General features: G+C 42.3%; 1 protein-coding gene across 3 annotated transcripts; it reads right to left on the reverse strand.

Annotated features, from left to right (window-relative positions):
- Positions 1-71: 71 nt before the first annotated feature.
- On the reverse strand, positions 72-21681 carry LOC121554378 (phospholipid scramblase 2-like). 3 transcript variants are annotated; one of them, XM_041867938.2, is made up of 8 exons: positions 21616-21681; positions 9564-9640; positions 4680-5092; positions 4353-4395; positions 3910-4130; positions 1334-1495; positions 945-1106; positions 72-779 (listed from the first exon to the last, which is right to left on the reverse strand). In XM_041867938.2, exons 2-8 carry the CDS (start codon positions 9574-9576, stop codon positions 753-755), a joined length of 1041 nt encoding a protein of 346 aa, XP_041723872.2. In that variant the 5' UTR covers positions 9577-9640; positions 21616-21681; the 3' UTR covers positions 72-752. The 3 variants fall into 3 exon arrangements, with proteins under 3 accessions (XP_041723872.2, XP_041723870.2, XP_041723869.2); XM_041867936.2 differs by having other exon boundaries at positions 21569-21623; XM_041867935.2 differs by lacking the exon at positions 21616-21681 and having other exon boundaries at positions 9564-9784.
- Positions 21682-21958: the final 277 nt, after the last annotated feature.

Here is a 21958-nt window from a genome sequence, read left to right on the forward strand (position 1 = left end):
ATCCTTCTTTAACCTGTCTCCTCCCCTTCATCTACACTGATTGAAGTGGATTTAACAAGTGCCATCAATAAAGGATCATAGCTTTCACCTGGTCAGTCTGTCATGGAAAGAGCGGTCTGTCATGTTTTGTACACTCAGTGTACATTTGTTTTACGAATGACATGTTGATGCTAAATATGATCATTGCACACGGACAAAACAGAAATTCCCAAATAAGGAATCTAGAATCTAACACTTCAACTGAAGCGGTATGGTATTATAAAATGCTTGCCATGGCAGTCACACCAAAAAAATACTGAAATAAAGTATTTGTTAAGAACATGTCAAGTTTTCCATACTGTTCTGAACCCCAAATGTATACAGATAACCAAAAAATCTATTTGATAGAAAACAAATACAAAAAACATAGATATGATGAAACAGATAGATATGAGAAAACATAGATACAAACACTCCATGCAGAGAGTGGAGAAACCCATTGAAAGAAAACTAAGGCCTATGTGTCAAAGCCCAGTTGCTGATTCTTACATACACTCTTAAATACACAGAAACAGTCCAGAGGCCATTTTGGCTCAAAGGTAAGCTCATCATCAGATAAGTCCTCATGTTGTGTTACACAGAAAGAGTTCTGGGACGGGCACGGAATGGCAGCTTCCTCTAAGGTTTCGAATAAGGAAGGAGTTTCAAACGGAATCTGAAAAAAGGAGGGTTCCGAATGGGAATGGAAAAACAGAGTGTATTGACTCAAGTGATCAGTCCTTCTCGAAGAACATGAAATCCTGTGAAGCGGAAAGGAGGAATGAAATGTCAACGAAATTTCCTCTAACAACTGCTCATCTTATCAGCTCAGTAATAGGCCTTACACATGTCAAGTTCTGTGATAAAAAAAAAAATCTACATTTTAATTGAATATATCTATATTTAAAACAGACGGATGGACTCACGATGAGGAAGCAGGCGCCCATGAGCACAGCCTTCATCTTGACGTCCAGGTCCAGGGGGAACTGGATGCCAAAGTTGTCCGTGTCGGTGAAGACCTCCTTTAACAGGCCACTCCATTGCTTACTGATGCGGCCGATGGGCTTGCCTCCATCTTTCCCCGTCAGCTACGGGGGGCAGCAAAACACATGGGTCAGAGACAAAGATTTCTGGCCGCTTCACCTCATCACTACTTCTGAAAGGATTGGATGGGTGTGTAGAGAAAAGGGCAACTTATCCAGTCTTTTCTGGTCTAAAAGAAATGTCAAAGTCAAAGATTAGGTTTGTTCTAGTTAAATAGGACGGTTATCAACTGATTTCAGCCAAAGAAAGCCCAAACTGTATGACCCCTCACCTCGAAGTTGACGTCCCCGCAGCAGTTGCAGGCGAAGCAGGGTCCCTCCAGCTTCATTACGGTCTCCTTGTTGGCCCCCTTGATGGAGAACTTGGGCACGCAGGGGTTCCAGTCCTGGAACACATAGCCTATGGTGGTGCCAGGCGGAGCTTGGACCTCGAGCTGAGGGGGACACACATACACAAAATTAGAAAGGTATTTCACCATGCTTAAAATCAGGCTTCGGTCCGTACACTGTAGCTTTAAATAGTACAGTGGGGCAAAAAAGTATTTAGTCAGCCACCAATTGTGCAAGTTCTCCCACTTAAAAAGATGAGAGAGGCCTGTAATTTTCATCATAGGTACACGTCAACTATGACAGACAAATTGAGAAAAGAAAATCCAGAAAATCACATTGTAGGATTTTTAATGAATTTATTTGCAAATTATGGTGGAAAATAAGTATTTGGTCACCTACAAACAAGCAAGATTTCTGGCTCTCACAGACCTGTAACTTCTTCTTTAAGAGGCTCCTCTGTCCTCCACTCGTTACCTGTATTAATGGCACCTGTTTGAACTTGTTATCAGTATAAAAGACACCTGTCCACAACCTCAAACAGTCACACTCCAAACTCCACTATGGCCAATACCAAAGAGCTGTCAAAGGACACCAGAAACAAAAGTGTAGACCTGCACCAGGCTGGGAAGACTGAATCTGCAATAGGTAAGCAGCTTGGTTTGAAGAAATCAACTGTGGGAGCAATTATTAGGAAATGGAAGACATACAAGACCACTGATAATCTCCCTCGATCTGGGGCTCCACGCAAGATCTCACCCCGTGGGGTCAAAATGATCACAAGAACGGTGAGCAAAAATCCCAGAACCACACGGGGGGACCTAGTGAATGACCTGCAGCGAGCTGGGACCAAAGTAACAAAGCCTACCATCAGTAACACACTACGCCGCCAGGGACTCAAATCCTGCAGTGCTAGACGTGTCCCCCTGCTTAAGCCAGTACATGTCCAGGCCCGTCTGAAGTTTGCTAGAGTGCATCCAGAAGAGGATTGGGAGAATGTCATATGGTCAGATGAAACCAAAATATAACTTTTTGGTAAAAACTCAACTCGTTGTGTTTGGAGGACAAAGAATGCTGAGTTGCATCCAAAGAACACCATACCTACTGTGAAGCATGGGAGTGAAAACATCATACTTTGGTGCTGTTTTTCTGCAAAGGGACCAGGACGACTGATCCGTGTAAAGGAAAGAATGAATGGGGCCATGTATCGTGAGATTTTGAGTGAAAACCTCCTTCCATCAGCAAGGGCATTGAAGATGAAACGTGGCTGGGTCTTTCAGCATGACAATGATCCCAAACACACCGCCCGGGCAACGAAGGAGTGGCTTCGTAAGAAGCATTTCAAGGTCCTGGAGTCTCCAGATCTCAACCCCATAGAAAATCTTTGGAGGGAGTGTAAAGTCTGTGTTGCCCAGCGACAGCCCCAAAACATCACTGCTCTAGAGGAGATCTGCATGGAGGAATGGGCCAAAATACCAGCAACAGTGTGTGAAAACCTTGTGAAGACTTACAGAAAACGTTTGACCTGTGTCATTGCCAACAAAGGGTATATAACAAAGTATTGAGAAACTTTTGTTATTGACCAAATACTTATTTTCCACCATAATTTGCAAATAAATTCATTAAAAATCCTACAATGTGATTTTCTGGATTTTTTTTCCTCATTTTGTCTGTCATAGTTGACGTGTACCTATGATGAAAATTACAGGCCTCTCTCATCTTTTTAAGTGGGAGAACTTGCACAATTGGTGGCTGACTAAATACTTTTTTTCCCCACTGTATGTGCTTGGGTTACTGGAAAGCTAATTCAGCATGCAATAGGGCACTAATTTGATGAGTGCATTGGTGTCTGATATTGGCGTAGCAATCACTGCAATGGCAAAGGTAATATGCGTCGCATGGTAACTGTGGGGCTAGTCATAGATGCTGAACTAATGTGTGAAAGGGCAGTCATAAGGGACCTTAACGTCTCATGGGAATGTACTGTACTGTACTTTACGGCTCCACCTGTACCAGAATACCAGAGTCCCTATCCAGGACCCGAGTGGGTCCAGATCCAGAGTTCTAAATAATGTCACTGGTCAAAATGTGCTGTCGTTAGCTTGCCAGCAATGTGATTCAATAGAGACAGAGCTGAAAGGTGAAGAGATGACACCAGATCAAGACAGTTTGGGAGAGGGTTCGGACTGACAAAGGACCATTCAGTGTCATTCATGGGTCTTTACAAAGCACAGAGACTAGGGATTTGGTAGGACAGTCCAAAATGGCTTCCAGTCCAACAGTTTTACTTTTTAGCATTAGCATCGTTAATTTGTAATTCATACAGAGTTGTATAGCAATGCTAATGCTAACCTGAGGATAAATTAACCAATTGCATTTTAGGTGACCTGTCCCTTTACTCCTTCTCTATCACATTAAGACTCAATATTATGATTTTGTCTATTTTTTTCCCTGGTTTGTGTCCCGTGTACATAGTCAAAGTAGTCAAATATTTGTCTCAGTGTTCAGCGCCCCATCGTACCTCTTGCAGGCAGCAGGGGCAACAGCAAGAGGCACAGCGGAAGGGTCGTATGAGGCGGATGACCTCGCGGTCCGTGTTGTCCTTGATCTTCATGTCGAAGCTACGCAGGGCGCCACAGCAGTAGCGTGTGCAGCAGTCGTTCTTCTCCTTGGCCTTGTAGATCTTCTGACCCAGGCTGTTCTTGATCTCGTATTGGTTGTTGGTCTCAAAGCCAATGAACGCTGAGGAGAGGGGAACGGAGGGAGGAAAAGGAAGAGGGGATGGTGGGGAAGGTGAGAGGACAGAAACCCAGGAACGTAAACAGGAAAACAGTAGTTTGGTGGTGGTCAGTTCTCCTCATGATTTATCGATGAGGTGAGAATGGTGACCAGTAAAAATTACCTTAGTTTTCCATTGCCTTTACTTCTGTTCTCTCTGTACTCAGATAAGACTAGCGAGCTCACCTTCCAGCAATTCCAGCTTTTGGTGTATAAGTATCTGGTCAAGCTGAAACACAGAACAGAGTATGAGATAAACGGAGGGTACAAAACCTGCTCTTCCCATGACAGACTGACCAGGTGAATCCAGGTGAAAACTATGATCCCTTATTGTTGTCACCTGTTAAATCCACTTCAAATCAATGTAGATGAAGGGAGGAGACAGGTTAAAGAAGGATTTATAAGCCTTGAGACAATTGAGACATGGATTGTGTATGTGTGCCATTCAGAGGGATGTTTGTGAAATCAGTGTATTTGACAGCCTGTTATGCTACTCTTCCCAAGCAAAACTACCTGTGTTAGGTACTCCAGCCCAGGTGGAACTCCAACAGGAACAACTGCTGCAGGGGCTGGGGAGATGGCTGCAGGAGGGACTGAGTTAGGTGCACCGTATTCGGGTCCAGGCATGGGACCACCATAGCCTGGGCCCATCTGAGGTGCACCGTATTCAGGCCCAGGCATGGGACCACCATAGCCTGGCCTGGGGCCCATCTGAGGTGCACCGTATTCAGGCATGGGCATAGGACCTGGGCCTATTGGTCCAGGCTGGTACATCACAGGCTGGCCTGGGTGTGGTTGTTGGTGGTTGTAGCCCATTTGGAAGCCAACCGGTGGGGGAGCATGGTTAGGGTCACCATACCCCCCCTGGGGAACAGGGTAGGGGTCCATGGAGTAACTTCCAGGACTCTGGTGAGGGGACAGGTAACCTATAGGAGGAAATACAAACAGTGGGTATCATAAATATATTCATATTGACAATATATTCAGATTGACAAAAAGCTACACATGAATATGGAGTAATGGATGCAAATATGTGGGGAGCATGAACTGGTGTTATTAAAGCTCATGAAGTGCATTGGAGATTCTGCATTAAGGAAATGACTGTTTTGCATAACAAAAGTGGGCCGTATTGTTGTACACCAATGGATTCCCAACAAAGCACCACTCATTCAATGGAAACTGCAAAGAACAAGTCATTTTCCACATCATTCTCCCAATAATCTTTTACGTTTATATCAACAGTCAGCCTTTTACACGCCAAGCTCTGGTTTCAAATTATTATCTCGAATACATTGGAATAATAGCATTATACAAATCCTATGGGGGAAATACCCAGGGAGAATTGCAATATGGTGCAACAGGGAAATTAGTGATTATGTGTTGTCAAGAATCTGCGGTCGTCCTGCTCTCCTGCTCAGAATCTAATTCCAGTCAAAGCATCTTCACCATTGCTTACTATTCTTATCAGCCAGTGGCTGGATGGCAAACAATGGCTAAAAACAAGCAAAATCAAAAGTGTACTTTTGAGATATTAATATTTTGAATGTTGAATAAATTAAGGTGAGAAATTACATTTCAGAATCTAGACATACTCCATATTTAAAAGCACACTATAAAGGAGTATAATGACAAGATGTCTGTCATATACGTTTCACAGATCATAGAGTCTTATAGGAGGGCATGTATAGGTCTAAAAAGGGCCTAAAATTGCCATTTTCATCATGTTTTTTTCGAAAATGGTTTGTGATACAAATGTAAAAACAATGTCAAACATCCTTCCTCCCAATGAAGTTACTATGTGACAATTGCCAGAACAATCTGAGATTCCCAAAAATATTTCTGCTGGTATGGAATCACCCAGATGTGAGCAGAGCAACCCACTATGACATTTGGACCTATCGCTCCACCCCTTTCCATATTCCTACCTAGGAAGGAAAACAAAAAAAGTTGACTAGCTTGCTTTTTACTGAGAAATTGCCCCTGGATTACAGACAAACCTACACCAAGAGTTGGAAGGTTGAGACCAGCAGATGTTCACACTTTTGCTTTTTGTAAACTACTGAATGGAAAAATACAAATGGAAATATTGTTTTGGAAGCAAATAACACTTTTCATTGTGTATTTAAAATGTATGAACATATGAATTGACATTGGTCAAAATTGGGATGTGTCTTTTTAGTATCCTGGAAAATAAGAAATTTCAAACATCCTTTTCCTACTTCAACACTGTTGGAGAGGGTAAAGTTTCAGCTGAGAGCCTCGAGGAATGTGGAGTAGAAGCAGGGGTGTATTCACTAGGAACCAAACAGAACCAAACGGAAGCAAGCAGAATGAAACGGGGAGGGACCTACCTGAATTTGTCCAATAGAAACTCTCGTTTTCGTTGCTAAAAGGTTTTCCGTTTGCAATTTTGCTAAGGTGTGCACTAATGATTACACCCCAGGTGAAGAAAAACACCAGTCATTCAGTTAGTTATCCATTCATTCAGAAAGAGACTCATCAACCAAACAGTCACAGTGAGAGTTTGTGATGTCAAACAGATTCACATTCACACACTATAGACCCCTTTCTGTGTTCGCAAACATTGCAGCATGAGGGCGTTGGGCACAAGATGGTGGCAGAACACCACCCTGGTGTCAGAGAATTTTGTATTATTCTGTAAGTAAATCCGAGACACTCCATTTAGTATGATATGTTACATATCGCATGGTATGTACACTGCTCAAAAAAATTAAGGGAACACTAAAATAACACATCCCAGATCTGAATGAATGAAATAATCTTATTAAATACTTTTTTCTTTACATAGTTGAATGTGCTGACAACAAAATCACACAAAAATTATCAATGGAAATCAAATGGATCAACCCATGGAGGTCTGGATTTGGAGTCACCCTCAAAATTAAAGTGGAAAACCACACTACAGGCTGATCCAACTTTGATGTAATGTCCTTAAAATAAGTCAAAATGAGGCTCAGTAGTGTGTGTGGCCTCCACGTGCCTGTATGACCTCCCTACAACGCCTGGGCATGCTCCTGATGAGGTGGCGGATGGTCTCCTGAGGGATCTCCTCCCAGACCTGGACTAAAGCATCCGCCAACTCCTGGACAGTCTGTGGTGCAACGTGGCGTTGGTGGATGGAGCGAGACATGATGTCCCAGATGTGCTCAATTGGATTCAGGTCTGGGGAACGGGCGGGCCAGTCCATAGCATCAATGCCTTCCTCTTGCAGGAACTGCTGACACACTCCAGCCACATGAGGTCTAGCATTGTCTTGCATTAGGAGGAACCCAGGGCCAACCGCACCAGCATATGGTCTCACAAGGGGTCTGAGGATCTCATCTCGGTACCTAATGGCAGTCAGGCTACCTCTTGCGAGCACCCCAAAGAAATGCCACCCCACACCATGACTGACCCACCGCCAAACCGGTCATGCTGGAGGATGTTGCAGGCAGCAGAACGTTCTCCACGGCGTCTCCAGACTCTGTCACGTCTGTCACGTGCTCAGTGTGAACCTGCTTTCATCTGTGAAGAGCACAGGGCGCCAGTGGCGAATTTGCCAATCTTGGTGTTCTCTGGCAAATGCCAAACGTCCTGCACGGTGTTGGGCTGTAAGCACAACCCCCACCTGTGGATGTCGGGCCCTCATACCACCCTTATGGAGCCTGTTTCTGACCGTTTGAGCAGACACATGCACATTTGTGGCCTGCTGGAGGTCATTTTGCAGGGCTCTGGCAGTGCTCCTCCTGCTCCTCCTTGCACAAAGGCGGAGGTAGCAGTCCTGCTGCTGGGTTGTTGCCCTCCTACGGCCTCCTCCACGTCTCCTGATGTACTGGCCTGTCTCCTGGTAGCGCCTCCATGCTCTGGACACTACGCTGACAGATACAGCAAACCTTCTTGCCACAGCTCGCACTGATGTGCCATCCTGGATGAGCTGCACTACCTGAGCCACTTGTGTGGGTTGTAGACTCCGTCTCATGCTACCACTAGAGTGAAAGCACCGCCAGCATTCAAAAGTGACCAAAACATCAGCCAGGAAGCATAGGAACTGAGAAGTGGTCTGTGGTCACCACCTGCAAAACCAGTCCTTTATTGGGGGTGTCTTGCTAATTGCCTATAATTTCCACCTGTTGTCTATTCCATTTGCACAACAGCATGTGAAATTTATTGTCAATCAGTGTTGCTTCCTAAGTGGACAGTTTGATTTCACAGAAGTGTGATTGACTTGGAGTTACATTGTGTTGTTTAAGTGTTCCCTTTATTTTTTTGAGCAGTGTATTAATTTGTGGATGTCCATCACCCATTTCGTATATGTTACGAATTACAATTCGTATTTTTTGTTACGAATTTGTAAAACGTACAATGAGTTACAAATTTGCAAAAATGTACAATATGTTACGGATTTGCAGAACGTGTGACATGTTACAAATTCTAGCTATGTAGCTAATGTTCGCTAGGCTAGGAGTTAGGGATTAGGATTAAGGTTAAATTTAGGAGTTAAGTTAAAGGGTTAAGGTTAGGGGAAGGGTTAGCTAAAAGGGTTAGGGGAAGGGTTAAGGTTAGGGGAAGGGTTAGCTAACATGCTAAGTAGGGTGCAAAGTAGCTAAAATGTAGTAAATAGTTGAAAAGTTGCTAATTAGCTCAAATGCTAAAGTTGTCTGTGATGAGAATCAAACTCGCAACCTTTGGGTTGCTAGACGTAACCATCAGTCTTATGTAACCATACCAAACGTAACATATCATACTAATTTGACTGTTTACATTTATGATGTTACTTCTAGTCCATAACACCAGGCTGAGAACAAGGGGGAGTTCTCATAGAAAGCCAGCAAAAAACACCTCAATTTTCATGCTGCTTATGAGTGCATTTCACACTACTTTTGGATTATAATTGTATTTTAAGGCTCGTATGAATGTCCTGCTTAATGTAATGTCTGTCATTGACGCAAAAATATACTTTAAAAAACACTTCAACTTTAACCAGTAAAATGGCTCTTTGGCTAGCTTTTGCTACAGCCTATGTCAATTAGCATTATCATTCTAGCTAACAACCGCTGCATCCAAAATAGTTATTTTGCAAAGATCACAACCAAATATAATCTTGGTGACTGTTCCAGCAATAATCAAAACAACATTTTAAGCGTATGAGAACCCAAAACAGTTATTTTGTTTATAAGTAATAAAAACGTAAATCTAGGCTAGGTTGAATGGGCGCAGATGGCGATGGCTTTCTTTCAGCCAAAAGTTGCGCGCATCTGTGTGTTATGTACTGAAAAGTGGCCTATGAGCACAGACAAAAAGTAATCCTGCAAAGATGCAATTTATGAGAAAATAAACAAAACAGCAACCCCAGTATAATATGATATCTAAATCAACAGATATTCAGAAGACATTTACCTGGGGCTGACATGATGAATTAGTAGACGCACAGTGGATAGCAGGCGGACTTCCTCTCTTGTCCACTCCCGTAGACTCTATGGAGACAAAAATAAAACTATGGCAAGACAAATTTCAGCACTCTGAGACAAACAGATCAAGAGATATAAACATGTGCCCGTTATAGAGCCACCATGTGGTCGATATGAATGCTCTTGCATATGTTGTGTCTTGACAGTGTTTGCAGCATGTGTACCAAATTGTGTTACAATACGAATATCCTTGACTGATTTATATGCGTTTGTGCCAGACCACGCCCACATGAATGTTTATTGGTCAATAGCAGCCATGTTGTTTTAGGTACTAGTCTGGAAAATGTTGAGTTGAGACCTTTGTCCATAGATGCCACCTATCAAGTTTCATGCAGATCGGTCATTCGGTGCCAGAAGAGTAGCATTTTAAGTGTTTTTCACAAAATTCTAAATGGAGGAAAATCCATCATGGTGGACCTTATGGGTCCCGGAGGCAAATTTGTTCCTTTTGAGGAGAGGGACCTATGCATCACCTTTCATGACTTTAGGCAAAACAGGGGCGTGACCTTTCAAAGTTTGAAAATGCAATCTCTTGTTATAGCGCCACCATCTGGCCAATCAGTGTAATTGTGTAAATGACTGATCTCTATGGCAAGATGCATCATTCACCCAAGTTTCGTCAAAATCGGGCCAGTTCTGTCTGAGATATCGCGTGTGACTAATGTACAAATGAACGGACGGACGGATTTTAAGAGACAGATTCACAGTCCCCTCCCCGATTTCATCGGACAATGATGGGTCGTTGGGCATGGGCTATAAAAAGCAGAGCAGAGAGAGCAGGGTTGTTGTGAATGAGAGGGAGAATGACACTAGACATGTTCACCAGTCCAGACAAACCATTCACAATAAGACAGCTATAACAGCTAACTTTCTCCTGTCATATTCTCCAACATAAAATCTAAACCATAGAGCCCCACAGTGGAGGTGTCATAATACCCATAAAACCTAGTGGTCAAACAGGGAAATGGTTCCAATCATTTTTCCACCATTCATTTTTCCCATAGGGGATTTTAGAAACACTTAAAATAAGGGCTGTTTCGTGTAGGCTTACCCTGGCATGACATTTTGATAAACATGTAAATCTCTCTCGGACAAGGTGACTTCTATCAATATATTTGGCACTATTTACTCTCAGATTCGAAAATGCTAATTAATTACTACATTTAACTTACATTAGATAGTTCATCCAGAGATTCTTACCTTTGCCTCGATTGAGCAGTCTCGTCCAGATCATCATGGCAATTGTAGTTCTTTATAATAGCCACATTAGCATTTCATTTTTGAGGGGTAAATGCAGGCGAATATATTGATAAAAGTTACTTTGTCCTAGAGAGATTTACACGGTTATCAAAACGTCACACCAGGGTTAAGCCTACACGAAACACAGCCCTTATTTTAAGTGTTTCTAAAATCCCCTATGGGAGAAATGAATGGTGGAAAACGATTGGAACCATTTCCCTGTTTGACCGCTAGGTTTTATGGGTATTATGTGGTACTCTATGCATAAGTGCAATTTGCCACTCAATGTTCTAAAAGCATGTGGTTACACAACTTGTTTGATACACAGTACAGTACACCCAATAAGCATTTCAGTTTCTTCCAATAGGGTCTGGCTCCAGCAGGTACTATCTCATGCCACAGACACTGTGAGATGAGACAAGATGTCAATTGGTACCAAAGAGGACGCTGTGTTACTGCTACAAACAGCACGTGGTGAAATTACATTTAGAATTAGATGCTAGGTACTAACAAGTGTGTACTAGCTAGCTAGATAGCTAGCTAGCTAGTGTTGTACTAGCTAGTGTTGTACTAGCTAGTAAGTGTGTAGGGTGTTCACCCATAACATTAATTCATTCAAGGTTCATACAAATATGTCCATTCAATACAGAATTGCGTCAGAAAAGTAATAGTCCAAACCTCATGTCTCTACCATATATGGTTGAAACCTTACAGACGATTTACTCTGAGAATTGAGCATTTTTTGTATTTATTAGGATCCCCATTTGCCGCTGCAAAAGCATCAGCTACTCTTCCTGGGGTCCACATGAAACATTACATAATATATAGTAGAGAACATTATTAGTCAAGGACTGAAATACATACATTTAAAACATCACACATAGCCTACATATCAGTGCATACAGTACACACAATATCTAGGTCTAATACATAGTACAGTGCAAATTACAAGACATAAAATGGCTGTGTCTCTTCACAGTCCCCTTTGTGCAGTAAGGTGTTATTTTAACAGTTTTATTAAACTGTTATTATTGCTAGCTTGAGTTACCTGGGCTGGCACAGAGTTCCATGTAGTCATGGCTCTATTTAATACTGTGCATTTCCCAGCCTTTGTTCTGGACCTGGGGACTTTGAAGAGACCTGTGTTTGCATGTCTTGTGTTGTACCGATGAGTGTCCGAACTATGTGCCAACTGCTTGAACAGACAGTTCGGTACCTTCAACACATCAATACCTCGCACAAGAACCCATAGTAATGCAGTCAATCTCTCCTCAACTTTGAGCAAGGAGAGACTGACATGCATGTTACTGACACTTCCCTCCGTGTACATCTAAGTGCTTTGTTCTAGACCAACTGCAATTTACATTATTTTTTATTTTATTTAATTTTTTTGTCATTTAGCAGACGCTCTTATCCAGAGCGACTTACAGTTAGTGAATGCATACATTATTTATAAATTTTTTCATACTGGCCCCCCGTGGGAAACGAACCCACAACCCTGGTGTTGCAAACGCCATGCTCTACCAACTGAGCTACACAGGGCCCATTTCCATGTTACATGTCATTCTTTTCCGCACATGACCGCATAGCTGGGCAGTAGTCTAGGTGCGACAAAACTAGGGCCTGTAGGACCTGTCTGGTCGACTGAGATGTCAAGAAGGCAGAGCAACGCCTTATCATAGACAGACCTCTTCCCATTTTAGCAACCATTGAGTCTATATGTTTTGACCATGAAAGCTTGCCATCTAGGGTTACATCCAGCAGTTTAATCTCGTTAACTTGCTCATTAGCCACATTATTCAATAATAGATCTAAACGAGGTTTACATTTACATTTACGTCATTTAGCATTGAGCTAGTGATTTGTCCCCAAAATTATGCTTTTAGTTTGAGATATTTAGCACTAGTAGAAAGAGGAGGAAGGGAAGCGCTACTAAGGTACACAATAGTAAATGTTGGTAGACAGAAGGTGCTCTTTGGTAAAAGGGGTGAATTGGTCATCAAAAAGAAAGGAGGACCAAGGCACTCTTCATATAATTAATTAAAATGCCTTTATTTGTATGGCATGTTCAATAGAAACAAGGTTTTTAAAATATCCGACACGTTTCGGCTGCATGGCGTTCGTCAGGGAGTACAAAGAAATAATACAATGTCCTATTGCTAGTTACCCATTCTAAAACTGACTGGAGCTCTATGTTAAGTGTCTCAGTTACTTATTTTACTCTTGCAGCCGACGTTTATACTGTTGAGTCGCCAGCGTACATAGACACACAGGCTTTATTCAAGGTCAGTGGAAGGTCATTTGTAAAAACAGAAAACAATAATGGCCCTGGCCAGCTGCCCTGTGGTACACCACACAACTGAATTTGCATGAAAGAGGCTTCCATTAACAAAAACCCTCTGTGTTCTATTAGATAGGTAACTCTCAATCCATAATAAGGCAAGGGATGCAAATCCAAAATCCACCTACGTTTTTTCAGCAATAGGTTATGATCATTGACATCAAAAGCTTCACTGGAGTCTAACAAAACAGCTCCCACAATCTTCTTACTATATATTTTTTTCAGCCAATCAGTCGTTTATGTCAGTGCCAATCATGTTCAGTGCCCTTCCCTATAAGCATGCTGAAAGTCTGTTAAGTTGTTTTCTGTAAAATCACTTTGTATTTGATCAAGCACTTGTAACAGACTGATTGGTCGGCTGTTTGAACAATTAAAGGGTGCTCTGCTATTCTTGGGTAGCGGAATGACCTTTGCCTCCCTCCATGTCTGAGGGCACACACAGTCTTCTAAGCTTAAATTGAAGATGTGGCAAACAGGAGTCACAATGTATTCTGCTACCAACCTCAGCAATTTACCATCCAGGTTGTCAGCACCAGGTGGTTTGTCCTTATAGATAGCAACAATTTTTTCAATTCTTCCACACCCACTTTGTGGAACTCAAAACTACAGTGCTTGTCTTTCATTATTTGGTCATCATGGGCATGATCAGAAAGTGGTCACTGCTCAATAGAACCAAAGATTTTTATAGCTAACCCAAGATAGACCACAGCTTCTCGTTTCCAATGGGAGCAAAGGAATCATAGTGGTTAATCATAGTGGGCAGAGTGAAGCACGAGCTAGCAAGATCTATTGGCACGTTCTAGCATGTATTTGCATATTTCCGTTAGGGAACACCTACTCTGTGAAGTGTGCGTTTGCAATAACTCAATTCGCCCTTGCATTCCTAAACAAAGCAATTTTTTACAACTTAAGTCTACAAAATGTTGTCCACTCTGTTCGCAATGGCGATTTTAGCATGTAAATCTTGGTGGGGCAAAAAAAAACAAAGTGGGATGCATGCCTGCAAAGCCACTACACAACACTAAACAATACATGAATTGCACTATAAGGGTAACCACAAACTGTTAGGGCCTACATAAAGCTGTCCCAACAGCAGAGTACCAACATCAGTCCCAACACCTTACCACTGCTACACCTGGCTATCAGCGGAGCCTTGTCTGGCAGCGAAACAGTTCATTCAGCCTCATTTACTGCCTTTTCAAAAAAACATAGCCGATATGGCTGACTTGCTTAAACAAATGTGGTTTCTACTGACAATTGAGATGTACAAACTATGGCATAAGGGGACGACGACAAGCGTATAAGAGGCAATCCGTAATTTTGATTAAGCCATTAATGATTAACTCTTTAGTATTATCCCAGTTTACCTATTTGCTTATGGTCTTGCCTACGCCTAGCGAACAGTTTTTTGAATTATATGAGAAAAAAAATATTCCATTTTATTTGGAACGGCAAGCCAGACAAAATTAAAAGGGCCTATTTATATAATGAATATGAATTCGTAGGACAGAAATTATTAAATATTAAAGCATTAGACCTATCACTAAAAGCTTCAGTCATACAAAAGTTATACTTAAATCCGAACTGGTTCTCAAGCAAATTAGTAAGATTGTCTCACCCAATGTTCAAGAATGGCCTTTTTCCCTTTATTCAGATTACAAACACTCATTTTCAGTTATTTGAAAAGGAAATCATCTCCCAAATATCACTATTTCTAAAACAAGCCATAGAAAGTTGGTTGCAATTTCAATTTAATCCTCCAGAAACGACAGAACAAATAATGCAACAAATATTGTGGTTAAATTCAAATATACTAATTGACAAAAAAACTTTTTTTTTTGACATAATGTTTAAAAAAGGTATAATCTTCGTAAATGATATCATCGGTAGGACTGGTTGAGTTATGTCGCACATGCAGCTAACAAAAACATATGGACATGTCTGCTCTACCCACAATTACAACCAAATAATTGCAGCCTTACCGCAAAAATGGAAGAGGAAGGGGGAGCAAGTAAGGAACTTGTCTGTCGGCCTTGCATTAAAGAACATAATTGGTTAAGGAAAACTGTGATAAATAAAACAGTATATCAGTTTCATTTAAGGACCAAAGGATTGACAGCCGTCCCATATAGATTGCAAAATAGTTGGGAAGAGATTTCTGACGTACCGATCCCATGGCATAGTGTTTATGAACTGACACACAAAACGACACCGGATTCAAAAATTAGAATCTTTCAATTTAAATTATTATATAAAATTCTTGCTACCAATAGAATGTTATTTATATGGGGGATACAATCTTCCCAGCTCTGCAGATTTTGCTGTGAAGAGACAGAATCATTAGATCATTTGTTTTGGTTCTGTCCATTTGTAGCTTGTTTTTGGACACAGGTCCAGGAATGGCTAAAGGATTGCAATATTTACTTGGAGCTAACCCTGCAGATAGCATTACTGGGTGATCTGAAAAGTCATAGTCAATCGATCAATAATATAATAATACTTTTAGCAAAAATGTTTATTTTTAATTCACACTCTGTAGAAGCAATGACATCACAGTACAGTTGAAATATATATGGCAAATAGAAATCCTATATGGAGGTGTTGAAGGATGGGACTAATAACAAATAATAACAAGATAACTAATAATGTAAGCAAACTGTGTTCATAATAAGTATATAGGTTGTATGTTGGGACCTTTTGGGAAAGAGCACAGTTAGAAATACAGTGGAGAAAAAAAGTATTTAGTCAGCCACCAATTGTGCAAGTTCTCCCACTTAAAAAGATGAGAGAGGCCTGTAATTTTCATCATAGGTACACGTCAACTATGACAGACAAAATGAGAAAAAGAAATCCAGAAAATTACATTGTAGGATTTTTTATGAATTTATTTGCAAATTATGGTGGAAAATAAGTATTTGGTCAATAACAAAAGTTTCTCAATACTTTGTTTTATACCCTTTGTTGGCAATGACACAGATCAAACGTTTTCTGTAAGTCTTCACAAGGTTTTCACACACTGTTGCTGGTATTTTGGCCCATTCCTCCATGCAGATCTCCTCTAGAGCAGTGATGTTTTGGGGCTGTCGCTGGGCAACACAGACTTTCAACTCCCTCCAAAGATTTTCTATGGGGTTGAGATCTGGAGACTGGCTAGGCCACTCCAGGACCTTGAAATGCTTCTTACGAAGCCACTCCTTCGTTGCCCGGGTGGTGTGTTTGGGATCATTGTCATGCTGAAAGACCCAGCCACGTTTCATCTTCAATGCCCTTGCTGATGGAAGGAGGTTTTCACTCAAAATCTCACGATACATGGCCCCATTCATTCTTTCCTTTACACGGATCAGTCGTCCTGGTCCCTTTGCAGAAAAACAGCCCCAAAGCATGATGTTTCCACCCCCATGCTTCACAGTAGGTATGGTGTTCTTTGGATGCAACTCAGCATTCTCTGTCCTCCAAACACGACGAGTTCAGTTTTTACCAAAAAGTTATATTTTGGTTTCATCTGACCATATGACATTCTCCCAATCCTCTTCTGGATCATTCAAATGCACTTTAGCAAACTTCAGACGGGCCTGGACATGTACTGGCTTAAGCAGGGGGACACATCTGGCACTGTAGGATTTGAGTCCCTGGCGGCGTAGTGTGTTACTGATGGTAGGCTTTGTTACTTTGGTCCCAGCTCTCTGCAGGTCATTCACTAGGTCCCCCCGTGTGGTTCTGGGATTTTTGCTCACCGTTCTTGTGATCATTTTGACCCCACGGGTGAGATCTTGCGTGGAGCCCCAGATCGAGGGAGATTATCAGTGGTCTTGTATGTCTTCCATTTCCTAATAATTGCTCTCACAGTTGATTTCTTCAAACCAAGCTGCTTACCTATTGCAGATTCAGTCTTCCCAGCCTGGTGCAGGTCTACAATTTTGTTTCTGGTGTCCTTTGACAGCTCTTTGGACTTGGCCATAGTGGAGTTTGGAGTGTGACTGTTTGAGGTTGTGGACAGGTGTCTTTTATACTGATAACAAGTTCAAACAGGTGCCATTAATACAGGTAACGAGTGGAGGACAGAGGAGCCTCTTAAAGAAGAAGTTACAGGTCTGTGAGAGCCAGAAATCTTGCTTGTTTGTAGGTGACCAAATACTTATTTTCCACCATAATTTGCAACTAAATTCATTAAAAATCCTACAATGTGATTTTCTGGATTTCTTTTCCTCAATTTGTCTGTCATAGTTGACGTGTACCTATGATGAAAATTACAGGCCTCTCTCATCTTTTTAAGTGGGAGAACTTGCACAATTGGTGGCTGACTAAATACTTTTTTCCCCCACTGTATATGGCATATAGAAGCAAACCGGATGGACATCATGAAAATGATCGGAGGGGTTGAGAGTAGAAGTAGTTCAGGAGCAAAAACAAATAAAATAGAATTATTGTAAAATCGACTGTGTCCATAAAATGTAGATAGTAAGTATAAGCTGGAAGTAGAGGCCTAAGCATTGTTGTTCACTAATTTACCCCAAGTAGGGAAAGGATGGCGGGGTTGAAAAGTAATAAAGGGGAGTATATATATATATATATATAAAGAACATGGGGGATTGGAAGTGATGCAGACAATTACATTGATGGAAGTTACAATATATCTGCAATATTAAGCTGATCTACCCCAAAGAAAAAAAAAAAAAAAGACATTAATGAGCGAGCCAGGACGGACGTAGTCTATGTAACTATTTGTTCAGCACTTTTGAAAAGTACAGCGACAGAATTCACCAAGTCAGAACCGTAGGATAAATAAAGGGGGCATAGAAGCAGACAATGAAATCTCTTACAATATTCGATGATTACATTTCTCAAAAACAGGTTATGGCCTACATGTGCACCACCGAGTCAGAACAGTAAGCGAAATTAAGAGGTGAAAATAGACCAAATGATTAGGGTGAGGCACATGGGCTACTAACAGCTTACTACACAACATATACTTAGTATTACTTTCTTAGCTACAGTATACATATCTCTCTGGCATATTACATCATTTATGCAGCAGCATATAAGACATTTTTGGATTCACCTTGTTGTGATGTGCTCACTTGAACAGGAAGGTTTTATCTATAATTTCTCTTCATATGACAAGGATTAAAAAGGATTTGCCAGTAGATTGTCGACTTGATTCATGATGATGACTGCTAGCTAAGATTTTGAAAGTATGATGTTGACATGATCAGTCCAATTAAAGCTACTGTAGATATAACGTGATTTGACATCATTTTAACAGTGGCCAATGACCTTGAGCCTTCTTGGAAAGGCACTTCTAATGTAACTCTATGGCAGGACCCAAAGGGCTTGAATTTTTTACTAAGGACTTAGACTTGGCGGTGACGTAGTGTCCCCATGAGTGACAGAACACTGAGCCAATCACAGCGCAACACTCCTATTTTCTGCTGGCTTGCCCCACCACCACAGAAAGCTCTGAGCTAGGCTGAAACACCTGCATTTTGGAGCTGCCTTACTCAAGAAACCATGTTTGTATGCGGCTTTATTAACTCAATGATATATTTTTTTTACATTGTTTGCAAACTGATATGTGAGGGCCTCTCTCTCCAGATGAAATCTTGCGACTTGTGACGGCCGGCCGCCCAACAACCTGCCCGCTTGACCCTATCCCCTCCTCTCTTCTCCAGACCATTTCCAGAGACCTTCTCCCTTACCTCACTCATCAACTCATCCTTGACCGCTGGCCATGTCCCTTCCGTCTTCAAGAGAGAGAGAGTTGCACCCCTCCTCAAAAAACCTACACTCGATCCCTCCGATGTAAACAACCACAGACCAGTATCCCTTCTTTCTTTTCTCTCCAAAACTCTTGAGCGTGCCGTCTCTAGCCAACTCTCCTGCCATCTCTCTTAGAATTACCTTCTTGATCCAAACCAGTCAGGTTTCAAGACTGGTCATTCAACTGAGACTGCTCTTCTCTGTGTCACGGAGGCTCTCTGCACTGCTAAAGCTAACTCTCTCTCCTCTGCTCTTATCCTTCTAGACCTATCTGCTGCCTTTGATACTGCGAACCATCAGATCCTCCTCTCCACCCTCTCCGAGTTGGGCATCTCCGGTGCTGCTCACTCTTGGATTGCGTCCTACCTGACAGGTCGCTCCTACCAGGTGGCGTGGCGAGAATCTGTCTCCGCACCACGTGCTCTCACCACTGGTGTCCCCCAGGTCTCAGTTCTAGGCACTCTCCTATTCTCTCGATACACCAAGTCACTTGGCTCTGTCATATCCTCACATGGTCTTTCCTATCATTGCTACGCATACGACACACAATTAATTTTCTCCTTTCCCACTTCTGATAACCAGGTGGCGAATCGCATCTCTGCATGTCTGGCAGACATATCAGTGTGGATGTCGGATCACCACCTCAAGCTGAACCTAGGCAAGACGGAGCTGCTCTTCCTCCCGGGGAAGGACTGCCCGCTCCATGATCTTGCCATCACGGTTGACAACTCCATTGTGTCCTCCTCCCAGAGTGCAAAGAACCTTGGCGTGACCCTGGACAACACCCTCTGCTAACTCCACTAACATCAAAGCGGTGACCCGATCCTGCAGGTTCATGCTCTACAACATTGGCAGAGTACGACCCTACCTTACACAGAAAGCGGCACAGGTCCTAATCCAGGCACTTGTCATCTCCCGTCTGGATTACTGCAACTCGCTGTTGGCTGGGCTCCCTGCCTGTGCCATTAAACCCCTACAACTTATCCAGAACGCTGCAGCCCGTCTGATGTTCAACCTTGCCAAGTTCTCTCATGTCACCCCGCTCCTCCGCACACTCCACTGGCTTCCAGTTGAGGCTCGCATCTACTAAAAGACCATGGTGCTTGCCTACGGAGCTGTGAGGGGAACAGCACCTCCTTACCTTCAGGCTCTGATCAGACCCTACACCCAAACGAGGGCACTAAATTCATCCACCTCTGGCCTGCTAGCCCCCTTACCTCTATGGAAGCACAGTTCCCGCTCAGCCCAGTCAAAGCTATTCGCTGCTCTGGCACCCCAATGGTGGAACAAGCTCCCCGACGATGCCAGGACAGCGGAGTCACTGACCACCTTCCAGAGACACTTGAAACCCTACCTCTAAGGAATACCTGGAATAGTATAAAAGTAATCCTTCTACCCCCCCATAAAAAAAAGAAGAAAAGTGCTTGTCCCACTGGCTATCACAAGTTGAATGCACCAATTTGTAAGTCGCGCTGGATAAGAGCGTCTGCTAAATGACGTAAATGTAAAATAATGCATGGCCATGTCGCAAGGAAATGTACACATTTCCTGGAAGCTGAAAATGTCCCAGTTTTTCCATCACCTGCATATTCACCAGACATGCCACCCATTGAGCATGTTTGGGATGCTCTGGATCGACATGTACGACAGTGTGTTCCAGTTCCTGCCAATATCCAGCAACTTCGCACAGCCATTGAAGAGGAGTGGGACAACATTCCACAGGCCACAATCAACAGCACGATTAACTATGCGAAGGAGATGTGTCGCGCAGCATGAGGCAAATGGTGGTCACACCAGATACTGACTGGTTCTGATCCACGCCCCCACCTATCTGTAACTAACAGATGCATATCTGTATTCCCAGTCATGTGAAATCCATAGATTAGGGCCTAATTTATTTATTTCAATTGACTGATTTCCTTAAAGGAACTGTAACTCAGTCAAATCTTTTGAAATTGTTTCGTATGTATATATATGCTAACAGACTGAATTTCAATATCCACCCTCCATAACGACAATCTGTTCCTGTTTTTATTGTGTAGTTCTGAGTCTTTCCCTTTAAATCGCCATAGAAAGGCCCCTCAACATAGATTGATAGGCAATATAGCCAGTGAAAGACAAGGATCTGGAGATGAAAATGACGAGGGTATCAAGTTGATTTTGATTGGTCCAACCCGCGGTTAGACCGCCAAATGGTACCCTCCCAACGCCAAATATGGAAGAGATGCAACCAAGAGCGGCACGGTCTAAATAGAAACGACCACAGCAAATTAACGTTTTTATTTCATCTACACTGTCAAGTACATTAAGGTTATAATATTGTAGAGAACAACCTAATGATTATTTATGTGGTTAATAATCACATAGGGCAAACAAAACTACGTTTTGACATACATTTTGTAGCACCCTTTTGAATTTTTTCCGTTTTTCTCTAGCTACATTCTAGAGCAGTGAGTGAACGCCCTATAGTGTGTACTAGCTAGCTAGCTAGTGTGTGTACCAGCTAGCTAGCGTCTACTAATTAGGTAGTTAGCGTGTACTAGCTGCACAAGCAACAGTGGTTAACATAACGCTCTGGACCAGAGCTAATGACTCACGCGATACACGATACCAAGAAACGTCTCCAGGTTGCGAGCACACATACCATTTGGGACGCACATGCGCTTTATGGTTCGTAAACCGCGTGGTGTCCGCGTGCTTTGAGGCTTCAAGATGTATAGAGGATGTGGGAGCTGTGAGCCAAGTCAAGGCTCAGGCATTTTCCACTGTGTATATTATTCCAGTCACGTACATTGAGTTAACTGGTTACTTTCACAATACAGTAATCCAGGATCCAAAGTAACCATTTTGATAAACATGGTTTTATCTGATTCATAGTATATATATTCCAAGCACAATAACCTTGAATTATGAGCCCTACCAATCCTCTGTGTGTTACTCGTCATCATGCCAGAGACGGAAGAGGAAGAGACACCCCACTCGTTTTT

The sequence above is a fragment of the Coregonus clupeaformis genome, chromosome 39, assembly GCF_020615455.1.
Source record: "Coregonus clupeaformis isolate EN_2021a chromosome 39, ASM2061545v1, whole genome shotgun sequence".
In the NCBI taxonomy this organism is placed as follows: domain Eukaryota; kingdom Metazoa; phylum Chordata; class Actinopteri; order Salmoniformes; family Salmonidae; genus Coregonus; species Coregonus clupeaformis.

Excerpts from the sequence above, each read along its gene's own strand:
- LOC121554378 (XM_041867938.2), bottom strand. Across the intron at positions 1,107-1,333 it reads GCGGGGACGTCAACTTCGAG|CTGACGGGGAAAGATGGAGG; the intron begins GTGAGGGGTCAT and ends TGCCCCCCGTAG. Across the intron at positions 780-944 it reads TGGGCGCCTGCTTCCTCATC|GATTTCATGTTCTTCGAGAA; the intron begins GTGAGTCCATCC and ends TCCGCTTCACAG.